Genomic DNA, 17,363 nt, shown 5'->3' with positions numbered 1-17,363 from the left:
CAAAAGCCAATTTAATGTTGAAATGCAACATTTTCTGAACATTTTCCACTTAAAAATATTACATTTTTATCATGGTAGCAATGCAATAAAACACATTTTAATATTTTTGTATTATTTGTATTTTACTTTATATGTCTATATATTTCTTTTGTTTTTATACTTTAATATATGCTAAGATTTTCCCAAGAAGGAGATCTGTGACATTGCTTTTTAATTGCCTTGGACTAGCTAAGCCACCAAAATTAAGTTCTATAGTTTCAACTTTAAATACAACATGGAGATAGATTTGCATATGTTTTGAGTTTAAACTTTAAACATACACGACCCATCCACAATGTTTAATTTTACTAACAATCTTTGTTCAATTGAACACCACCAACATAATAAAAATCCCAAAACGAAGACTGACAGAAAAAAGAGAGCTACTTCAAAAACATAAAAATGAACACCAATGGTTTTTAAGCAAGAACAAAAATCAATCAACAAGTTTAAAATAATTGACATCCAACACAAACAGCTGAAGCATACGTAGAACACAAAACCATCTTCCATAAAGCACAACAAACCCACAAAAGTGAAAGGAAATATCCATTGAAAAAAGAACAAAAATGAATGGTGTAGATGAGAGCTCAACTAAACTCACAAGAAACACATCTTCAGGAGATCATTATGATAAAATTAGAAAAAGGGTTTTCACTTGTAAGGCAATAAACATCTAAAAGAGGTGAATTGAAGATATAGCAATGGAAAGGGGACTATCAAAGTGGGTGTTCAAGAATTGAAGAGGATGAAGCAACACAAAGGGTTTCCAATTCGAACCGCAAGAAAATCTCTCTCTCTCTCTCTCTCTCTCTCTCTCTCTCTCTCTCTCTCTCTTCTTTGCGCATCAATTGAAGGCTCAAGATAACAACTTGATTATAGCAGAGTTTTGAGTTTGGTTTGGTGGGTCTCTACTTTGTAGTCAAGTCTGGGGATCAACTTTTGAAGTGCAAAACTTGAATAAGGTGTTGGACCTAGGCTCATAACTTGGTCACAGGTTTGGTCAGGGTCTATACGAGTAGACTAAGGTGTTGGACCTAGGCTCATAACTTGGTCACAGGTTTGGTCAGGGTCTATACGAGTAGACTACACCAATCTCAGCCAGGGTCGCCCAGATTGTGTTAGATTGAACAAATTGTATGTAATGTCACAAATAAATAACACTAATATTAAGAAGTGTTTTTGCATAAATATCATGTTAAAAACATGATATTTTCAGAAAATAAAAATATTTTGAAAACATCATGCTTTTAACATGATATCAACTTTTGAAATCACGATAAAATCACAATATTTTTGAAATATTGCCAATATTTGTTATATAGATCATATGTTGGCAGCTACTAGAGATATATATTTCTAAAGTAAAAAGTTTTTCAGCCTCAGAAGAGAGGGTTGGGCTAATAATCCTCTAATATTGAGCTCTGCAGATGTATATATAAGGTCCAAGGCATTTGAATATAGCCCTGAAAAAGATATCAATTGAAGATAACAGAAAGTTAAAAAGTAGCTTTTGCACAATAAAAGGGATTCCCTCCTATCCCCAGCGCTGCTTGCCTTAAACCAAAGAGGATAAACAAGGAACAGCAAAAACAGAATGAACTCCAGTTGATCAATTGAATCTTTAATACCAAGATAACAATGAATATTTTCTAACAGGAAACAATGAAATGAATCCAGTTGTCTATTGAATCTTTAATGCCAAGATAATAATTATTTTTTACCTAGTTACAACAGATATGAGGAAAATTTTGAGACACTTTCTCTTCCTTACACAACATACCTCTCAAAAGCCACTCCATAAAGCTGTTTCTTGCAAGCTATTGAAAGTGGTCCCCGCCTCTCCCCCACACACTCACACACTATAAATGCAAACACAGGAAATTACAGCTAATAACTTGTAATCCATTCGTTCCCTTGTATGAAGCTCTCAACAGAATACATATGAACATTTTGCGTCGGAATCTGACTGCTCCAAGGCACCCTGCTCGAAATGTTCGCTCCACGCCCGAAATTTTCAAACTCCCCATAGTACAGCGTCTTCAGTGCAAAATCACCTCTCCACGGCATCCACCCTTCTGGCCGTATAAGTGCCTCCAGGCAACAATGCAGGAACACCGTTCGCGAATACTCCTTCCATGGCCGACCAAGATAGTTCCGATGAACCGCTGGTTTTGAATAGAAGTAGCCCATATATTCATCCGTGCCATTTACCACGCAATTCTCGAATACGAACCCGGTGGACTGCGCCGGATCGGTCCGTCCCTGGGCAGTGACGGCATTGCTCTCGCCCTTGACACGAGACAGCCGTCGAGGGGCGACGAGGATGGTGCAGTTGTGGAAAACTGCAGCCGAGTTTCCAAAGATGAAGTCGACGGTACCCTGAATCCGGCATGATCTGTAGAACTGTCGAAGAGTGTGGGTGTAGAGTGTGTCTTGATTACCAAGGAATTCGCAATTCTCAATCAAAGAGAGGTCGCTGTCTGAACGGAAAGCCACGGCTTGGTGGTTATCTGGTCCGGCAGAGTTCTGAAATGTGATTTCCTTAGCCATGAAGCCATCACCACTAACTCCTGCCAAACAAGGAGAGTTCATTTACACAGGAAAAAGTTTCCACAATTATTTCTCCACCTCATTCGGCGGAGAAAATTTCCAAAAGCACGCCTAACTTTTATTGGTTGTGTTTTCAAAAACCCTTTGGAAGTGCATTGGAAGATTATGTTTTCACCATTTTGTTCAGAATTTTCATATTTTTCTCAGAATCCTAACAATTCTGAGAAAATCTCGGAAAGGGGCCGATACATCCGAAAAAGAACATAAATAAATTTATCAATAACGTAGTCAATATTTTAAATATTATAAATTATGGAAATTTATTATACAATAATGATTTATTTGCATATTATGTTTGAGTATTTTAATTTATAGGTGACTTTATAAAAACATATACTTCATATCAACATTTTAGAAACTCTTCTTTTGAAAGAAACTCGTACCAATTCTTTCAAGGAAGCGAGAGGACACGTACCAACCGTGGCGGTGTTGTAAGTCGAGACGCCGACCATCTTTGCGTTCACCGAGCCCGTAATTACCGTTTTGCCCATGCCGTCTCCCAAAAAGACCACGTTCCGTTTGCTCGCCGGCACTCTCACGATCTCCTCATACACCCCTTCCTTTATCCTAATGACGAAATTCCCCGAACCGTTTTCCGGAGCCGAGTCGACTGCCTGCTGCACCGACCCGAGACACCCTCCTGTTCGGTCCTTGCAGACCACCACGTCGGGCTCCAACCCGTCGAACCCGCGCCGGAGCCGAGGCGGGAGGGAGGAGACTCCGCCCTTCCGGGTATGCCGATCGCCACCGCCGACGACGACGAGGAGTCCGTCTCGCTCGGTCCACGGCGGAGACCACGAGCCGGTGTCGTCGCCGAACCGATCGAGCGCGAAGATCATGGAGAGGGCGTTGCTGGTGAGGGCCATCAGCGAGTCGAGGAAGGCCATGGCCGAGCCGATCTGTGCCGTGTTGTTGACGTACTTGAGAGATGACCAGCAGTCGTACTGGAAGGTCAAGCCCGCGCTGAGCCACGCGCGGGCGTCCTCGACCCGGGACTCGATCGTCTCGGCATCGGAGGAGATCCCGAGACGGTACGCTGAGAGGGCGAGGAGCTCGATGCAGTTGCTGGCGGCGTTCGTCAGGTCGGGATCGCCGCCGGCAGAGGCGAGGATCGATTCGGCCGTCGATCGGGAGGTCGTCAGGGAGGCGGCAGAGGCGGCGATGGCGGAACGGACGAGGTCGGCCGCCGTAGGGTTAGGGTTCAGAGCGGCGCGGGAGAGGGCCGCTTCGCACGTGGAGGGGAACCGGGTGGCGGAGCACGCCTGCCGAATGGCGGACGAAGGGAGGGTGGTGGTGGTGTCTTGGGGGTGGCCGGTCCGGCGGAGAGTTGGGGACGATGGTGGTGCTTGTGGGGGTCGAGATGAGAAGGACGGGAAGGAGATGGAGCAGAGGAGGAAGAGGAGGAGGATGAGGAGGAGGAGGGAGGAGAGGGAGACGATGGAGAGGGAGGAGGGGAAAGGGAGGATGGATCTTGGGCTTCTGAGGTGCTTCCTTGGCATCTCTTCTGGACGGATCTTGGGCTTCTGATCAATGTCTCTCTCTCTCTCTCCATAGGCATGTTTGTGTGAAAAACGTCTAGGAAAAGTGGAGGTAAAAAAAATACGGTCGAAAAAAACGTACTTCGACCTTTCTCAACGTCAAAAAAAGTACCGTTACTTTCTGGGGCTTAAGGCAAAGCCTCTCTTGCCCCCCCTCCTCTTTTGTTTTGTAAGGCAGACCCTACCATATTCATTAATTTAGTAAGCTCCTTTTCTGGTGGTGATATGTAATTTGAATTGAATTGGCTTTTGTATAACTAAACTATAAAAATTGTAAAAAAAAAAAAACAAATTGTGAGGGATAGAGAGCCCTGCGTAGCGCCCTAAGTCTTTCCCTTCCAAAAAGTTCTTTAACCTTGCCACCAAATATCGTCTACCTGATTCCAAAATAACTTCAGAATCAGAGGAAACAATAGAGATGATGGTCTCTCAACCACTTCATTCCTACTTCCCTGTCGGCTTGTGAGATGGTGGTTACTGATAAGGATAATGCACTTAAGGTTACATATCTTGACGATAATGGTTTCTCACAAACCAAATACGCTAAATAAGTTTTGGATATGTACCTGATATTATCATTTTTTATAGTTATCAAAAACCATAATTGCTATCATTTGATATCATTTGTTAGTTGTTTTGTTATCATATCTAACCGTGTAAGTTGATATTCTAGAAGTGTATATTCTAAACATTGTAAACTATGTTATGTTTATAAATAGAATACTTGATCATCTCGATGAACAAGAGAGTGAAAATCGAGTTTATCATCTTGTTCATTGTTTTAGCATGGTATCAGAGCTATCAATCTCAAACGAATATTCAATAACTCTATCGTCATCTCTTCCCTCTCCTATGGCCCAGTGAAATGCTATCGCCAACCTTGTTTCGATAAAATTAAATCGAAACAACTACTCGTGGAGATCTCAGCTCGAATCAATTATGATCAGTCAGGATCTTCTCAAGTTTGTTAATAGCTCTTCTCCTCAACCAAATCTCTTCATTATCGCGATTGATGGAGGTAAAATAAAGAAACTGGATTATTTTATTTGGGTTTATTTTGATCAGCTGACGCTCAACTAGATCAAAGCTACTATTTCTGAAACTATTTTCGGTTAAATCATGAGAACAAAAACAGCCCGTGAAGCCTGGCTTGTTCTGAAAAAAGCATATAGATCTCAATCTCATTTAAGACTCATGATTTTAAAGAAAGATTTAATTTTCATTAAAAAAGAAAATTTGAATATGCTATCATATCTAGACTGTATAAAGTTCTTAGCCAATTCTATTGCCATCGTCAATCACCTTTTAGAAGATGAAGAACTAGTTCAAATAATTTTGAATGGTCTTCTTCTCGAGTATGAAAGTTTTGTGACCTCCATCACCACCAATTTGACCCTGTATACCTTCACAAATCTATATGATCTGCTTCTTAACTAGAAAAAATGTGTGCTTCTAATTCATGTCAAGCCTTCTGAAATGCCCGAACCCCAACAAACTGTCTTCACTGCCTTCATGGGTCGAGGTTGTGGCTGCAGCTTTTATCGCGATTGTGATAGGGAACAAGGAAGAAATTCCTCTCCAAACACCTCTAATAGTAACCCAATGTCCCAAACTCAAAGTGGTCATGGGACAATCACCTGTCAATATTATGAAAAATGAGGATATATTGTCAAAACGTATTAGAATATCCGTAAAACCTTCTCTATCATGTCTCTTCAGCAATCCACTGATGACTATTGGTACTCTGACATTGGTGCTACGAATCATCTAACTATGGATGACTAACAATTCTCCAATAAATCACAATATCAAGAGGGTGAGCAAATCATGGTTAGCAATGGTAAGATGCTTCTCATATCCCACACTGGTAATCTCATTATGAAATCTTATAGCGCTTCCTTTGATTTAAAAAATATTCTTTATGTTTCTGCTATCACGAAGAACCTTTTATCCGTGAGTCAGTTTACTAAAGATAATGATTATAATTTTGAATTCACTCTCTTTTAATTCCTTATCAAGAATCGTCAAACAGGCAAGATTCATCTCAGGAAACCAAAATCCAATGCAAGACTCTACCCAATCAAATCTGATGATTATATGCAAGTGGTGACATATGCAGGCAAAGTGACATCTTTTGATATATGGCATCAACATCTCGGACATGCAAATAAGAATATTATTTCTTACTTAAACTCTAGTCATGCTATCTCTGTTAATAAAAATAACAAACTAAAAGTGTGTAAGAGTTGTCTTGTTAGCAAAGCTCATAAACTTTCTTTTGGTCACTCTTTTTCTTCTACATCATTCCCACTTAAACTTCTCCAGGCCGATATCTGAGGACCTACTCCAGTCTCTTCCCGTGAAGGCTTTCATTTTTATCTCCTCATAGTGAATGATTTTTCTTATTTTTTATGGCTTTTTCTCTTGCATGCTAAGTCTTAAGTGTGTGAGTGTTTTAAGTCTTTCAAGTATGTGATTGAAAAGCAACTTCAACTTTTCATCCACGCTTTTCAAACTGATAATGAAGGTGAATTTACCAATCATGAATTTGATTTTTTTTATGGGACCATGGCATATTTCATCGATTTTTGTGCACAGAACAGGTTCGTTAAGTGCAAACATCAACATATCGTTGAAACCGGGCTCAGCCTGTTACATACTTTCTCTCTGTCATATTCCTTCTGGGTCGATATTTTTTGCACTGCTGTTTACATCATCAACCATCTTTCAACCTTAGTACTAAATTGTAAGACCCCATATGAGCTTCATTTTCACAAATTGGTCGACTATCATCATCTTCGTGTCTTTGGTGTTCACTGTTATCTCTTTTAATCCCCTATCATACCTCTAAATTTCAGCCCAAAATTATTTTTTGTATTTTTCGTGGCTATGTCTCTCACCATAAGGAATATCTTTGCTTTAATCCTTCTTAAAACCACACCTATATCTATCACCATGTTTACTTTAATGAATATGCCTTTGAGCTCGTCTCTCCTTCTGCTCATCCTTCCTCACCTAAACTTTTTGAATGAGGTCTCTCTCAGTCTGTCGTCCTACCACCTCCTGATCCTCCTCAACTGCTTCTTCTTGATCCGACGGTCCCTCCTTATATTCCTGTCTCTCCTGATTCGACTGCCCCTTCCTCCCCTGTGATCTAGATTCCTGTTGTTGAACAATCCGCCTCTTCTTCGCCATTGCCCTTTTCTTCTCCTCTTCCTAACTCCATCATTAGTCGCCCGTCTGACCATATTCATCACATGATTACTTGCTCTATGACCAACACTCTTAAACCATGTGCATTCACCACTACCCGCTATCCACTTTCTCTTGCCAGTTTTAGTATTGTTTTACTCACACCCGAACCTACTTCGTTTAAACAGGCTAATCGTGGCGCACAACCATGCAAGATGAGTTTGACACGCTCCAACTTAATCATACTTGGCACTTCATTTATCCTCGTCCTATAATATCATTGACTCCAAATGGGTTTTTCAGATTAAACAACATGCTAATAGCTTAGTGTCTCGCTACAAGGCTTGCCTCATTGCTAAAGGTTTTCATCAAGAGGAAGGCATCAATTTTTTTGAGACTTTTAGTCTAGTTGAGAAACCCACTATCATCTGTGTTGTCCTTGCTCTTACAGTTTCGTCAGATTGGTCGATTCATCAATTGGATTCTAATAATGATTTCTTAAATGATCTACTTTATAAAAATATTTATATGGCACAACCTCCAGGTTTTGAAAAATCTTCTTACCCTCAGCATATATGCAAGCTGGATCGGGTCTTGTATGGTCTCAAGCAGGCTCTGCATGCCTGGTACCAGCGTTTCAGCTTTTGTCTTCAGTTACGCAGCTTTCGTATCTCTCTTTCTAATGCTTCGTTTGATGATATCATCATCACTGACAACTCCACCATTTGATTCAGCATCTTAGTTTTGCCTTTTTCGTCAAAGAACTCGGACGCTTAAATTATTTTTTGGGTATTGATGTTCATTATGCCTCCTCAAGTCTTTTTTTCTGTCAGCGCACATATACTCTCACACTACTTCGACGTGCCTCTATGGCCAATGTGAAGTCGTTTTCTACTCCTCTGAGCTCCACTACTCAATTATCTAAAGTTTATGCCCCTCTCTTTCATGACTACTTTATATCGAAGCATTGTGGGAGGTCTACAATATCTCACTGTCACATGGCCCGACCTTGCCTTTGTTGTCAATAAAGTTTGTTAGTTCATGCATCAACCCACGGTTATCCACTGGTCTATCGTCAAACGCATCCTTCGCTATCTCAAAGATACCATTCAATATAGTTTGTTCTTAACACAGTCTTCCTCTCTCCAGCTCAGTGCCTTCTTTGATGCTGATTGGGTTGGCAACCTTGATGACTGCAAGTCTACCAGTGGCTTTGTTGTTTTTGGAGTCTCTAATTTGGTTTCTTGGTCTTCTCGCAAGCAATGGACCGTAGATCGATCCAACACTGAAGCCGAATACAAGTCTCTCACATGTGTTACGTCTGATCTTCTTTGGCTCAAGTCCCTTCTCACTGAGCTTGACTTTGTTCCTCATTCACCACCTACTCTTTGGTGTGATAATATTGGTGCTTTATATCTCGATGTGAATCCAGTTTTTCATGCTCACACCAAACATGTGGACATTGATTTTTATTTTGTGTGGGATAATGTGCAAAAGGTTCATCTTCAAGTTCATTTTATCACCTCCTCTGACCTGCTTGTTGACGATCTAACTAAGCCTCTTTCATTTCCATGGTTTGTTTTCATTCATGACAAGCTCAATGTGGTCGACCCCACGTTGAGCTCGCGAAGGCATGATAAGGATAAAGTTGATACGGTTACATCTCCTGATGATAATGGTTTCTCACAAACCAAATGCGCCAAACAGGTTTTGGATAACTTAAATGAAGTTCAAAAAGTTAAGTCAAATGAAGTTACAAGAAGTCAGATTCAATCAGGAATATCACGAGCCAATTGTGTATCCAATATTATCATTTTTTATAGAGTTATAAAAAATGATAATTGCTATCATTTGTTAGTTGTTTTGTTATAATATCTAACCGTGTAAGTCGATATTCTATAACTGTGTATTATAAACATTGTAAACTCTATTATGCTTATAAATAAAATACTTGATCCTCTTGGTGAACAAGAGAGTAAAAATCGACTTTAGCATTTTGTTCATTGTTCTATCAATTATAGATGGTAAATCCATAGTGCCGACCAGATGAAAAAAAATTAAGTTCTATAGCATGGAATTGCATATGGCATCCCAACTCATGAGAAAGTTGCCAAAGAAAATTACAAAGGATTGTTTCAATGCTAGATATAATACCAGCTAGAAGCATAAACACACCCATCCAATAGACCGAGAAGGACCAGAGAACAGCACGATGAGGACCACTCTAACTGCTAAAGATAGTTGTTTCCCACTCCACAACACTAATTTAGCTAGAAATGTGTTCACGAGGGTTCACACGAAACCTTCTCGAGCTTAGCTTTGAAAAGAGGAACCCCCAAGTATGTGATCGGAAGGTTACTCGGGTGCCATCCACTCCACCTTTCTATTATCGCTACTCTATTATGCGATAAGTTGTAGGGAACAAAAACATATTTTTCTTAACTAATCGTGAGGCTTGAGCATGCCTCAAAGGATGCCAAGGACTGAAGGAAGCGAGGAATGGATTGTATGCAGTCTTGTATGAATAACAACACATCATCCGCATAAAGTGAATGGTGCTACTTGAAGCCCCGTGACCATAGGAGATATTATACCTCTTGAAGCCAATAAGTTTATAATAATCTTGGTAAACCTCTTTATGATGAGAACAACTAATTCAACCAGATCCAAAATATTTTACTAGATCAAACCAAGGTTTGTGTCACTTTATTAGATCCAAACATCTGATCTAATACAAATCAGGTCCAATCTTGACCCAAAATTTTGATCTAATGAATCCTAGTCTCATTATACTTGATTCATATAAAACTAGATAAAAAAAAGACATACTAGATCGAAATATAATATGATCCAAAACATGAACAACATATAAAAAAATAATATGCAAATATTTTAGGATTCAAGTTATATGCATGGAAAAAATAACCTCTCCCATGTCAAGGTAGATATCTAAAGTAGATTATAACAGGGTTCAAAAGAAATTTAACGGATTCAATCAGGTGTAATTGATCTAATCCAAATCCAAACATGTTCTAGATAAATCTTTGGGAGGTATTTCGCTAATCATAAGCACTTTTCTGTAAAATCAAAAAAGTTAAAAACAAATATGGGTAAAATAAATAATTCAGAACATAATATTCATGATTTTATGAGTTAAACATGAAAACTCTTGGTGATTTTCTATAATTTTATAAAAAACTAAGTCTCTTCTGAAAAAAAATTGAACTCAACAACCCTATCTCGAATAATATCGAGAGAATAAGGTATTTTTGAAATTATCCAAAAAAACCGGCCTTTGTTATGTAACCAAAAAGTGTAGGAGCATAATATTAATAAAAAAATGAATGCAACTAAAAATATCAACAAAGAAAGAGGGCAGCAAAGTAAAAAACACTTTAAAAGTGTTTAAACCTCTCGATTCTTCAAAACCTTTTTTTTTTTCACCCTCGTTCATAAAAGAGAGGGTTTTTCCTTTTTACAAAGGAGAAAAACAGAGGAACTGAAGGGGCGTGACTACCTTTACCCTTGCCGCCACTTTCGCCCTCGCCGCTGCCTTTACTGTGAGATTCGGCAACCGCTGACCAGCGGGAGAGGCTCCACCATCTCCGATCCTCAACTCCCTCTACGTCTTCACCTTCACGACAGTCATCGAATCCTTGGGCTTCAATGGTCTCCCTCGAGACCGAGAAGAACCCACCGCCGGTAGGCAGATCTGCAGCTTCGACGGCCGCCCGCATGGCAGAGGCAACCCTATCGTTGGAACGCCGACCTTAGGCTTCAGCCGCCGATCGCTTCGCCGAGGCAACCCCATTGCCCAAACACCAATCTTTGGTAACCCAGTTGCTGGAACACCGAACTTCGGGGTCAATGGGCGACCACGTAGCTGAGGCATGCCTAAAGATGGGAGACCTATTTTCAGTTTCGGTGGCCGACCACGCGACTAACGAGTGTTTGGGGATGGCGATGGAACATCGATCTTGAGAGAGGGTAGGGTTCAAAAACCCACTTTAGGGTTTTCCCTTTTACGAAAGGGGGAAAACAAACAGAAGAACGAGAAGGTGTGGTTGTCGCCACCACCACCGATTATGGCACAATAGCCCGATGAAAAGGGGGGGTCTCCTCTGCCCCCCAACTCTGGCAGCAACCACCCACCGAGAGGTCTGTACCACCTCAGGTAGCTTTGTCACTCTCTGACGCTTTCCAAGGTCGCTGTCACCACCACTACGACATCTGATCACCGGTTCCTCAGAACCACCAATGCCGTCGACAGCATCTCCGGCACGACCGCGTCGACCCTTTCCTTCTCATCATTGTCCTCCTCTACCATTTTCGACACGGTTTTTGGCAGAAAGTAGGGACCTTGATCTGTCCCCCATCGGCATGACACAAGGAGGGTCGATCTGTTGGCGATGATCCCGTGTATCGCTTCTCCCTTCTCCTGATCGTTGTCGATGTCTCCCGAGATTTGATGGACGGTGTCCATCTACATTTGGAGAATCGCGAGGTTCAGCATGCCAGTGAGACCGACGGAGATGACCCCACCAGTCGGTTCCTCTGCCCTAACCCTTGATCGGCGGCAGGTTCGACATTGAGGGCACAAATAACGTTGACTCGAACAACGACAACATCACCAACTTTGGCGAGTCCTGCGACAATTGCACCTCTATTTTGCTGCCCTTTCCACCGTGACATCGAAGACATGGGCGAACCGACACTTGTCGATGACATCCAAGATCTCCCACCAGATGATGGAGTAGCCTTGCATGAGGGTGTTGGTCTGGTCCTTCCTCACCACTCTGGCATTCAGGAAGCGAATCAACTATGCCTGGAGTTTGGTCGTCTTGGTGATGTGTCGGTGAGACGCGATGCTTTAATTCTCTTATTTTTTTCAGTTTTGTTTTTGTTTTCTTTTTTTTCCTTCTACTGCCTTGACAATTAGAACCATTGGACATGTTCATCTGATAGATAAGCCCTTCTAATATCGGGCTTCTTTTTGTGATCTCTTTTCGATTGTCGTGTCACTTTTACCCAGCGATTCTTGTTTTTTTTTGACAGGGGATGCTCAGACTAACTGGCACCACTGTGCACACCTAAAAAAATTGGCTCTGATATCATTGAAGGAATTAGGATCGTGGTGTGTGCATTGAAGGTAAGGGAACATATTGAAATTAACTGCTTGCTTCAGAAGAGATTCCTCAATGTGATTATCAAGTTCTCTGCGTGTCCTAAAAAACAGAAGCTAATATATTTTTCTTTTTCTAAGTAACCTTACAAATCATAACCAACTCATTGAATTTCTAAGTAATCCAATGTAAAGTGAGCCTACCACTATATGTGGTTCATATCTTAAGGACCTAGTACTCTAGATCATTGAATTTAATTATCTTTCATATCCTTTATCTGAATCCAACATATGGGTTTCATGTGAAATCCACCAACAACGGACAACAGAGATCCAAACATATAACTCTAGGACATCCATCTATCCCAAGAGGAAACCTCCAAGTGGCCGTCCACTGCAATGGAGCTAAGAGATGTTCATACCAACCTGCTGGGATGGAAATCTTTGGATTGGAATGGCCGACACCGGCCCTGAATGACTTAATAGGAATTTTTGTTCCCAGATGCTCTCCCTCAACAACATTCACCCATGATCTTTGGTGAGGACCTTGTGGGGTTAAACCTGGAGAATCGCTATTCTCTGCAATCGATCCTTTTTTATAGATCTTCTCGCCAACAGGGACGAAGGGCCTTCCTAAGAAAGGCCAAGAGACACTCATTCGCCTTGTTCTCTCCCCCATCAACTTCCGACTCCCCTTCTTCCATTTTCTCCTGCTCCTCTTTTGTTTCTTACAATCAAAGAAAGATGCCCCTCCACTTTGGTTTGCTACAACCCAGTGACCTTCGTCCTCTATCGCTAGCTCAGTGCTCAATCGCTTGAAAGTCATTGTCAGCTCAAGATAGCCCAACGACCTTCCTCCTGCTTTTTGAGGTTTTCACTGGAGTTTTCTTGTTATTTTGGTTTTGTTCTTGACCTCATTCATTGTTATATTACTGTTATGATTCATTAAGAGCATTTTTCTAAGTTTTTTCTTTTATTGATTGAAGGATACCTTCTTTTTTTTGTATCTTGATTCAGATTTAACATCTTGCTTCCTTTTGGTAAGAAAAATAGTTGTAAGAGTGTGGGTTTCTTTTGTAGATATGTGAACCTAACCATTTTCTTTGTTTCTTTTTCTTAACTTCTTGGTGGGCTGTGGTTTTCTTTTACTTCTCTTATCTGTACTTTCTGGTGTTCTATGTATCAGAGTTTTGATGAGAAAATTGGTATTGTGATGCTTTTGGCAAGTATATGAAGTTTTCTTTTTCCTCTTGTTGGTAATTTTACATATATGGGTTATTATGGGAGGAATTGCTTTCTTTTCATTTTAGATCTTTGGATACCTTTTATTCTTCTTTAGCACCATATTGGATCCTTCTCCTAGGCCTTTTTGTCTACTTTGTTTCTTGTTTAGTGAGTTGAAATCCAAGAAAATCCTATAACAAGAAAAGGCTTTTGTTTAATGTCGACTTTTAGGCTGTTAAGCTACATAGTCAGGTATACAAAGATCTTGAATCAACTGTGTTTTTTTTTCACTAGATAACCACCTAACTTGCTGACTCTTTTCATGATTCACATAAACCCAAAGAGCTCATCAAATTTGGAGATCTTTCACACTTATGACAAATTGCATACCTGATTATGATTTATGACCAATTTCAACTGAAATTTGCATTTCCTACCATGTATACCCAGAAATACAAATGCCCACCCAGATTAACTGAATAAATTTCTTGACATTCTGCCCATATCTCAGGCCACAAAACAGGACACCAACTCCTTGAAAACCTTGTAGCTTGTTCTTGCACACTCGCCAACAGAACAAGTTCAAGCAACAGAACATAAAAAAAAGTGGTAAAAGACATCTTATAATTTTCCTTCTAGGAAAAATACTTTGGAGAAAATATTATTGTAATGCTAAGACTATGAATGTTTAAGTTTTTATGGCTATGATCTTAATACTTTCACTACCTATGTGTTATGAGATGAATTACAATTTTTTTCTTTTCACTTAGTTGGTGAGGTGTATTTTTGGATAATGGGTGATGGAGTTGTTTGTGATGCTTCTTTATTTTTTGTTGGTGTCAAATATATGCATGTCCTACAACAAAGAGTGGAGAAGACTGTGAATGGTATATGTGCAAAAGAAGTAAACCTGTACGTAGGCCCACAAAGAACAAACCCACCTGTTATTGGGCTTGGGCTAGGCTCAGGTTTCATCGAACCCGGTTTTGAGTGGCTTAAGCTGGGCCCTTTAAACACAACCAATAAGCAGGTTGGGTCAGACGATGCCCCATTGGGTTTACAATTTAGCCCTGAATGCAATCCTGCTTGTGGTTTTAGACGTTGGACCAAACCTACTCTACTTTGTGCTCACTTGCAACTCCCAACACCTACCAAAAGCCAAAGTTTCGTTATTGCATGCAGCCATCATAATTTTATTAGTGCATATTTTGTTTTGTTAGCAATATTGTAGAAGAATTATCATTTGTTAGCATTTGATATAGAAGGAAAATGTTATCATGCACAAACAAAAAGTCCAATTTTTTCTAGCACTTTTTCAGCTCATTTTTCTCATGCTGTACAAAAAAGCAAAATATTTTCTTTTGAAAAATTTGTCATATCAAAATTTTCAATAGCAATTTTTTTTCCTATGAGAGTTTTTTTTTTCTGCTTCCAAACATGATCCATGAAAAGCAAGTTGGGCACGAGCCCATGTGTACTTCCTCCGCAACACATATCAGCTAATGTCACGGAGATACGTACACCGTTCGATTAGCAAGTTCAAAATTTTCTCAGAAAATATAGGACATGAGAACACCATTTTTTAAAGTTTTAATCAATAAAAATGACATTTTCAATGTTTTAGTCGTACAAGTATATATTTTTAATAAAAAATATATTAAGAAATGTTAAAATAATGATCGTATGTGTTTTATCCCTGTCAACGTGTCCGCTCTGCACCCAAAATGGTGTGTTCTTGTGATTGCAACAGGTTGATGGTAGACCACTAGTGGCATCAATTGGTCCAACTTACTTTGGACCTGGGTGGATCCTAACTCGGATCTAATTTTGAGGTGCTGATAGCATGTCCAGATCTAGGTCCTATTGGATCTGTCATAAGTAACCATACCTGAGGCTGGTATTAAATTTCACAAACCATGTCTGACTTCATATATTAATCGGACTCTTTGAGTCCAATGTGAATTCTAATCAGACCTTTATCACCAAACCCTAACCCTGTGGGGTTTACTACAGTTCGAATTCATATCAAGCCTGACTCATTAACACCTTTATGCATCCTTATGGGATATCCAAAGTGGTTAACTGATAGTTTGATCTATAGTGGGATCTCCACAAGGTCCACTCCATCCACTCATAGGCCTTAAAGGAATCCTTGGTGGAAATTGGGATGGATCCAATTCAAGATCCAATGTTTTTAGGTTTGCACATTCTGACTAACTCATCAATGCACGAGATCCACATAAAAATAATGCGCGAAGATCCCCCCATATGGTTTCAGGTTTGCATGTTTGCACATTCTGAAATGCAAATATCATCCATTGATAAGGTTAATTCCTCAATGTACGAGATATGCATGAAAAAAATGTATGAATGTCAGGACATTTGGCCTTTAGCATTGCTTTTGAAGCTGAAGGTCTTAGTTTCATTGGGACCTTTAGTGACACTTCAAAACACAGTTAAAACCAATTGAAAAAATGATGGGTACATCCAGCTTGGGCTTTTAGCAACATTTTGAAGCATCGTTAAAGCATCCTTTTTGCATTTTAAAGCGTTTTTGCAAATTTTTTTGTATGTCTTTATGTGTTGGCTGTTCATTTTACAACACAGGTGTATTCCCTTTAAGTAGCTATCAAGTAGCTACTACTTTTTTGCAAATGTGATAGTATTTACTCAATGGAGGTTCGTACATTTTGGTGATTTTGTTGCGAAGGTCCCTAAAATATGGGGAGCTTCTTTAACTAAATATTCTTACATTTACAAATGTCCTCGCACATTTGTGAATGACCTTATAAAAAAGAATGGCACACGTAGGGGGGCATGTGCAAATACAGTACAACGTTTACAACTCATAGTTGTAAAGGTAGTACTATATTTGCAAATGTCCTCCTGTCTATACCATTTTTTTTAAGAAGGTTCACACATTTTGGTGACATTCGCAAATAAGACTTGTAAAGGTTGTAGAGGAGTAAAAAATGTCTTAAAATGGGAATCAAAATTTTGGATGTATAAGAGGTTTTGCCAATTTGCTACTATTTTGCAAGGACAATACAATCATTTTTCGTATCCAAAATTGGTAGGCATGCTTAACCAAGGCCAGCCAATGAGACATGGGTGATGAGGGGTTTTCCCTTGGATTATACAAAAAAAATATGGCTGCCAATAGACCATCTCCCACCCATCAAGATGCACCCAAACCCACCTTCGAACTAACAAGCACCCATGTTCGAGTTATTTCACATCAAGAAAAAGAAATCCCAAATCATATCCACATAATTTAGAGGGTATTTAGAATAAGTTTCTTAAAAACAAAAATAAACTAGAAACTCAACCATGTACAATTGTTGGGCACAAATAGGGGTGCCAATCGTGTCGGGTTGGCGGGTCTGCATACCTCAACACGAACTCGGCCCGTTTATTAAACTGTTTGGCTGTGGCAAACACGAACCCGATCCATTTATTAAATGGGTAACCTGACATGACACGGTTAACCCGTTTAATAAACGGGTCGGGTTGGGTAAACGGATTGACGGGTCGGGTTTGAGTAAACGGGTTGGTGGGTGGGTTGGGTAAACGGGTTGGTGCTTGGTGGGCGGGTCGGGTTTGGGTAAACGGGTTGACTCACCTGCCTAACCTGT

The 17,363-nt window shown here is 40.0% G+C and overlaps 1 protein-coding gene and 1 long non-coding RNA gene across 2 annotated transcripts; one reads left to right on the top strand and one right to left on the bottom strand.

Moving 5' to 3' along the window:
• Positions 1-1,636: 1,636 nt before the first annotated feature.
• LOC149847470 (putative pectinesterase/pectinesterase inhibitor 51) lies at positions 1,637-4,256 on the bottom strand. The gene is made up of 2 exons (XM_089998433.1): positions 3,068-4,256; positions 1,637-2,612 (listed from the first exon to the last, which is right to left on the bottom strand). The coding sequence occupies exons 1-2, from the start codon at positions 4,149-4,151 to the stop codon at positions 1,930-1,932; spliced, it is 1,767 nt and encodes a 588-aa protein (XP_089854559.1). The 5' UTR covers positions 4,152-4,256; the 3' UTR covers positions 1,637-1,929.
• Positions 4,257-10,864: 6,608 nt separating this feature from the next.
• Positions 10,865-12,641, top strand: LOC149847469 (uncharacterized). The gene is made up of 2 exons (XR_016430618.1): positions 10,865-12,237; positions 12,438-12,641. It is a non-coding gene; the product is annotated as an uncharacterized LOC149847469 (long non-coding RNA).
• Positions 12,642-17,363: the final 4,722 nt, after the last annotated feature.

The sequence above is a fragment of the Nuphar pumila genome, chromosome 2, assembly GCF_984573655.1.
Source record: "Nuphar pumila chromosome 2, dmNupPumi1.hap1.1, whole genome shotgun sequence".
Lineage (NCBI taxonomy): Eukaryota > Viridiplantae > Streptophyta > Magnoliopsida > Nymphaeales > Nymphaeaceae > Nuphar > Nuphar pumila.
The sequence above is the reverse complement of the archived record's forward strand: the minus strand, read 5'-3'. Positions and strand labels throughout refer to the sequence as shown.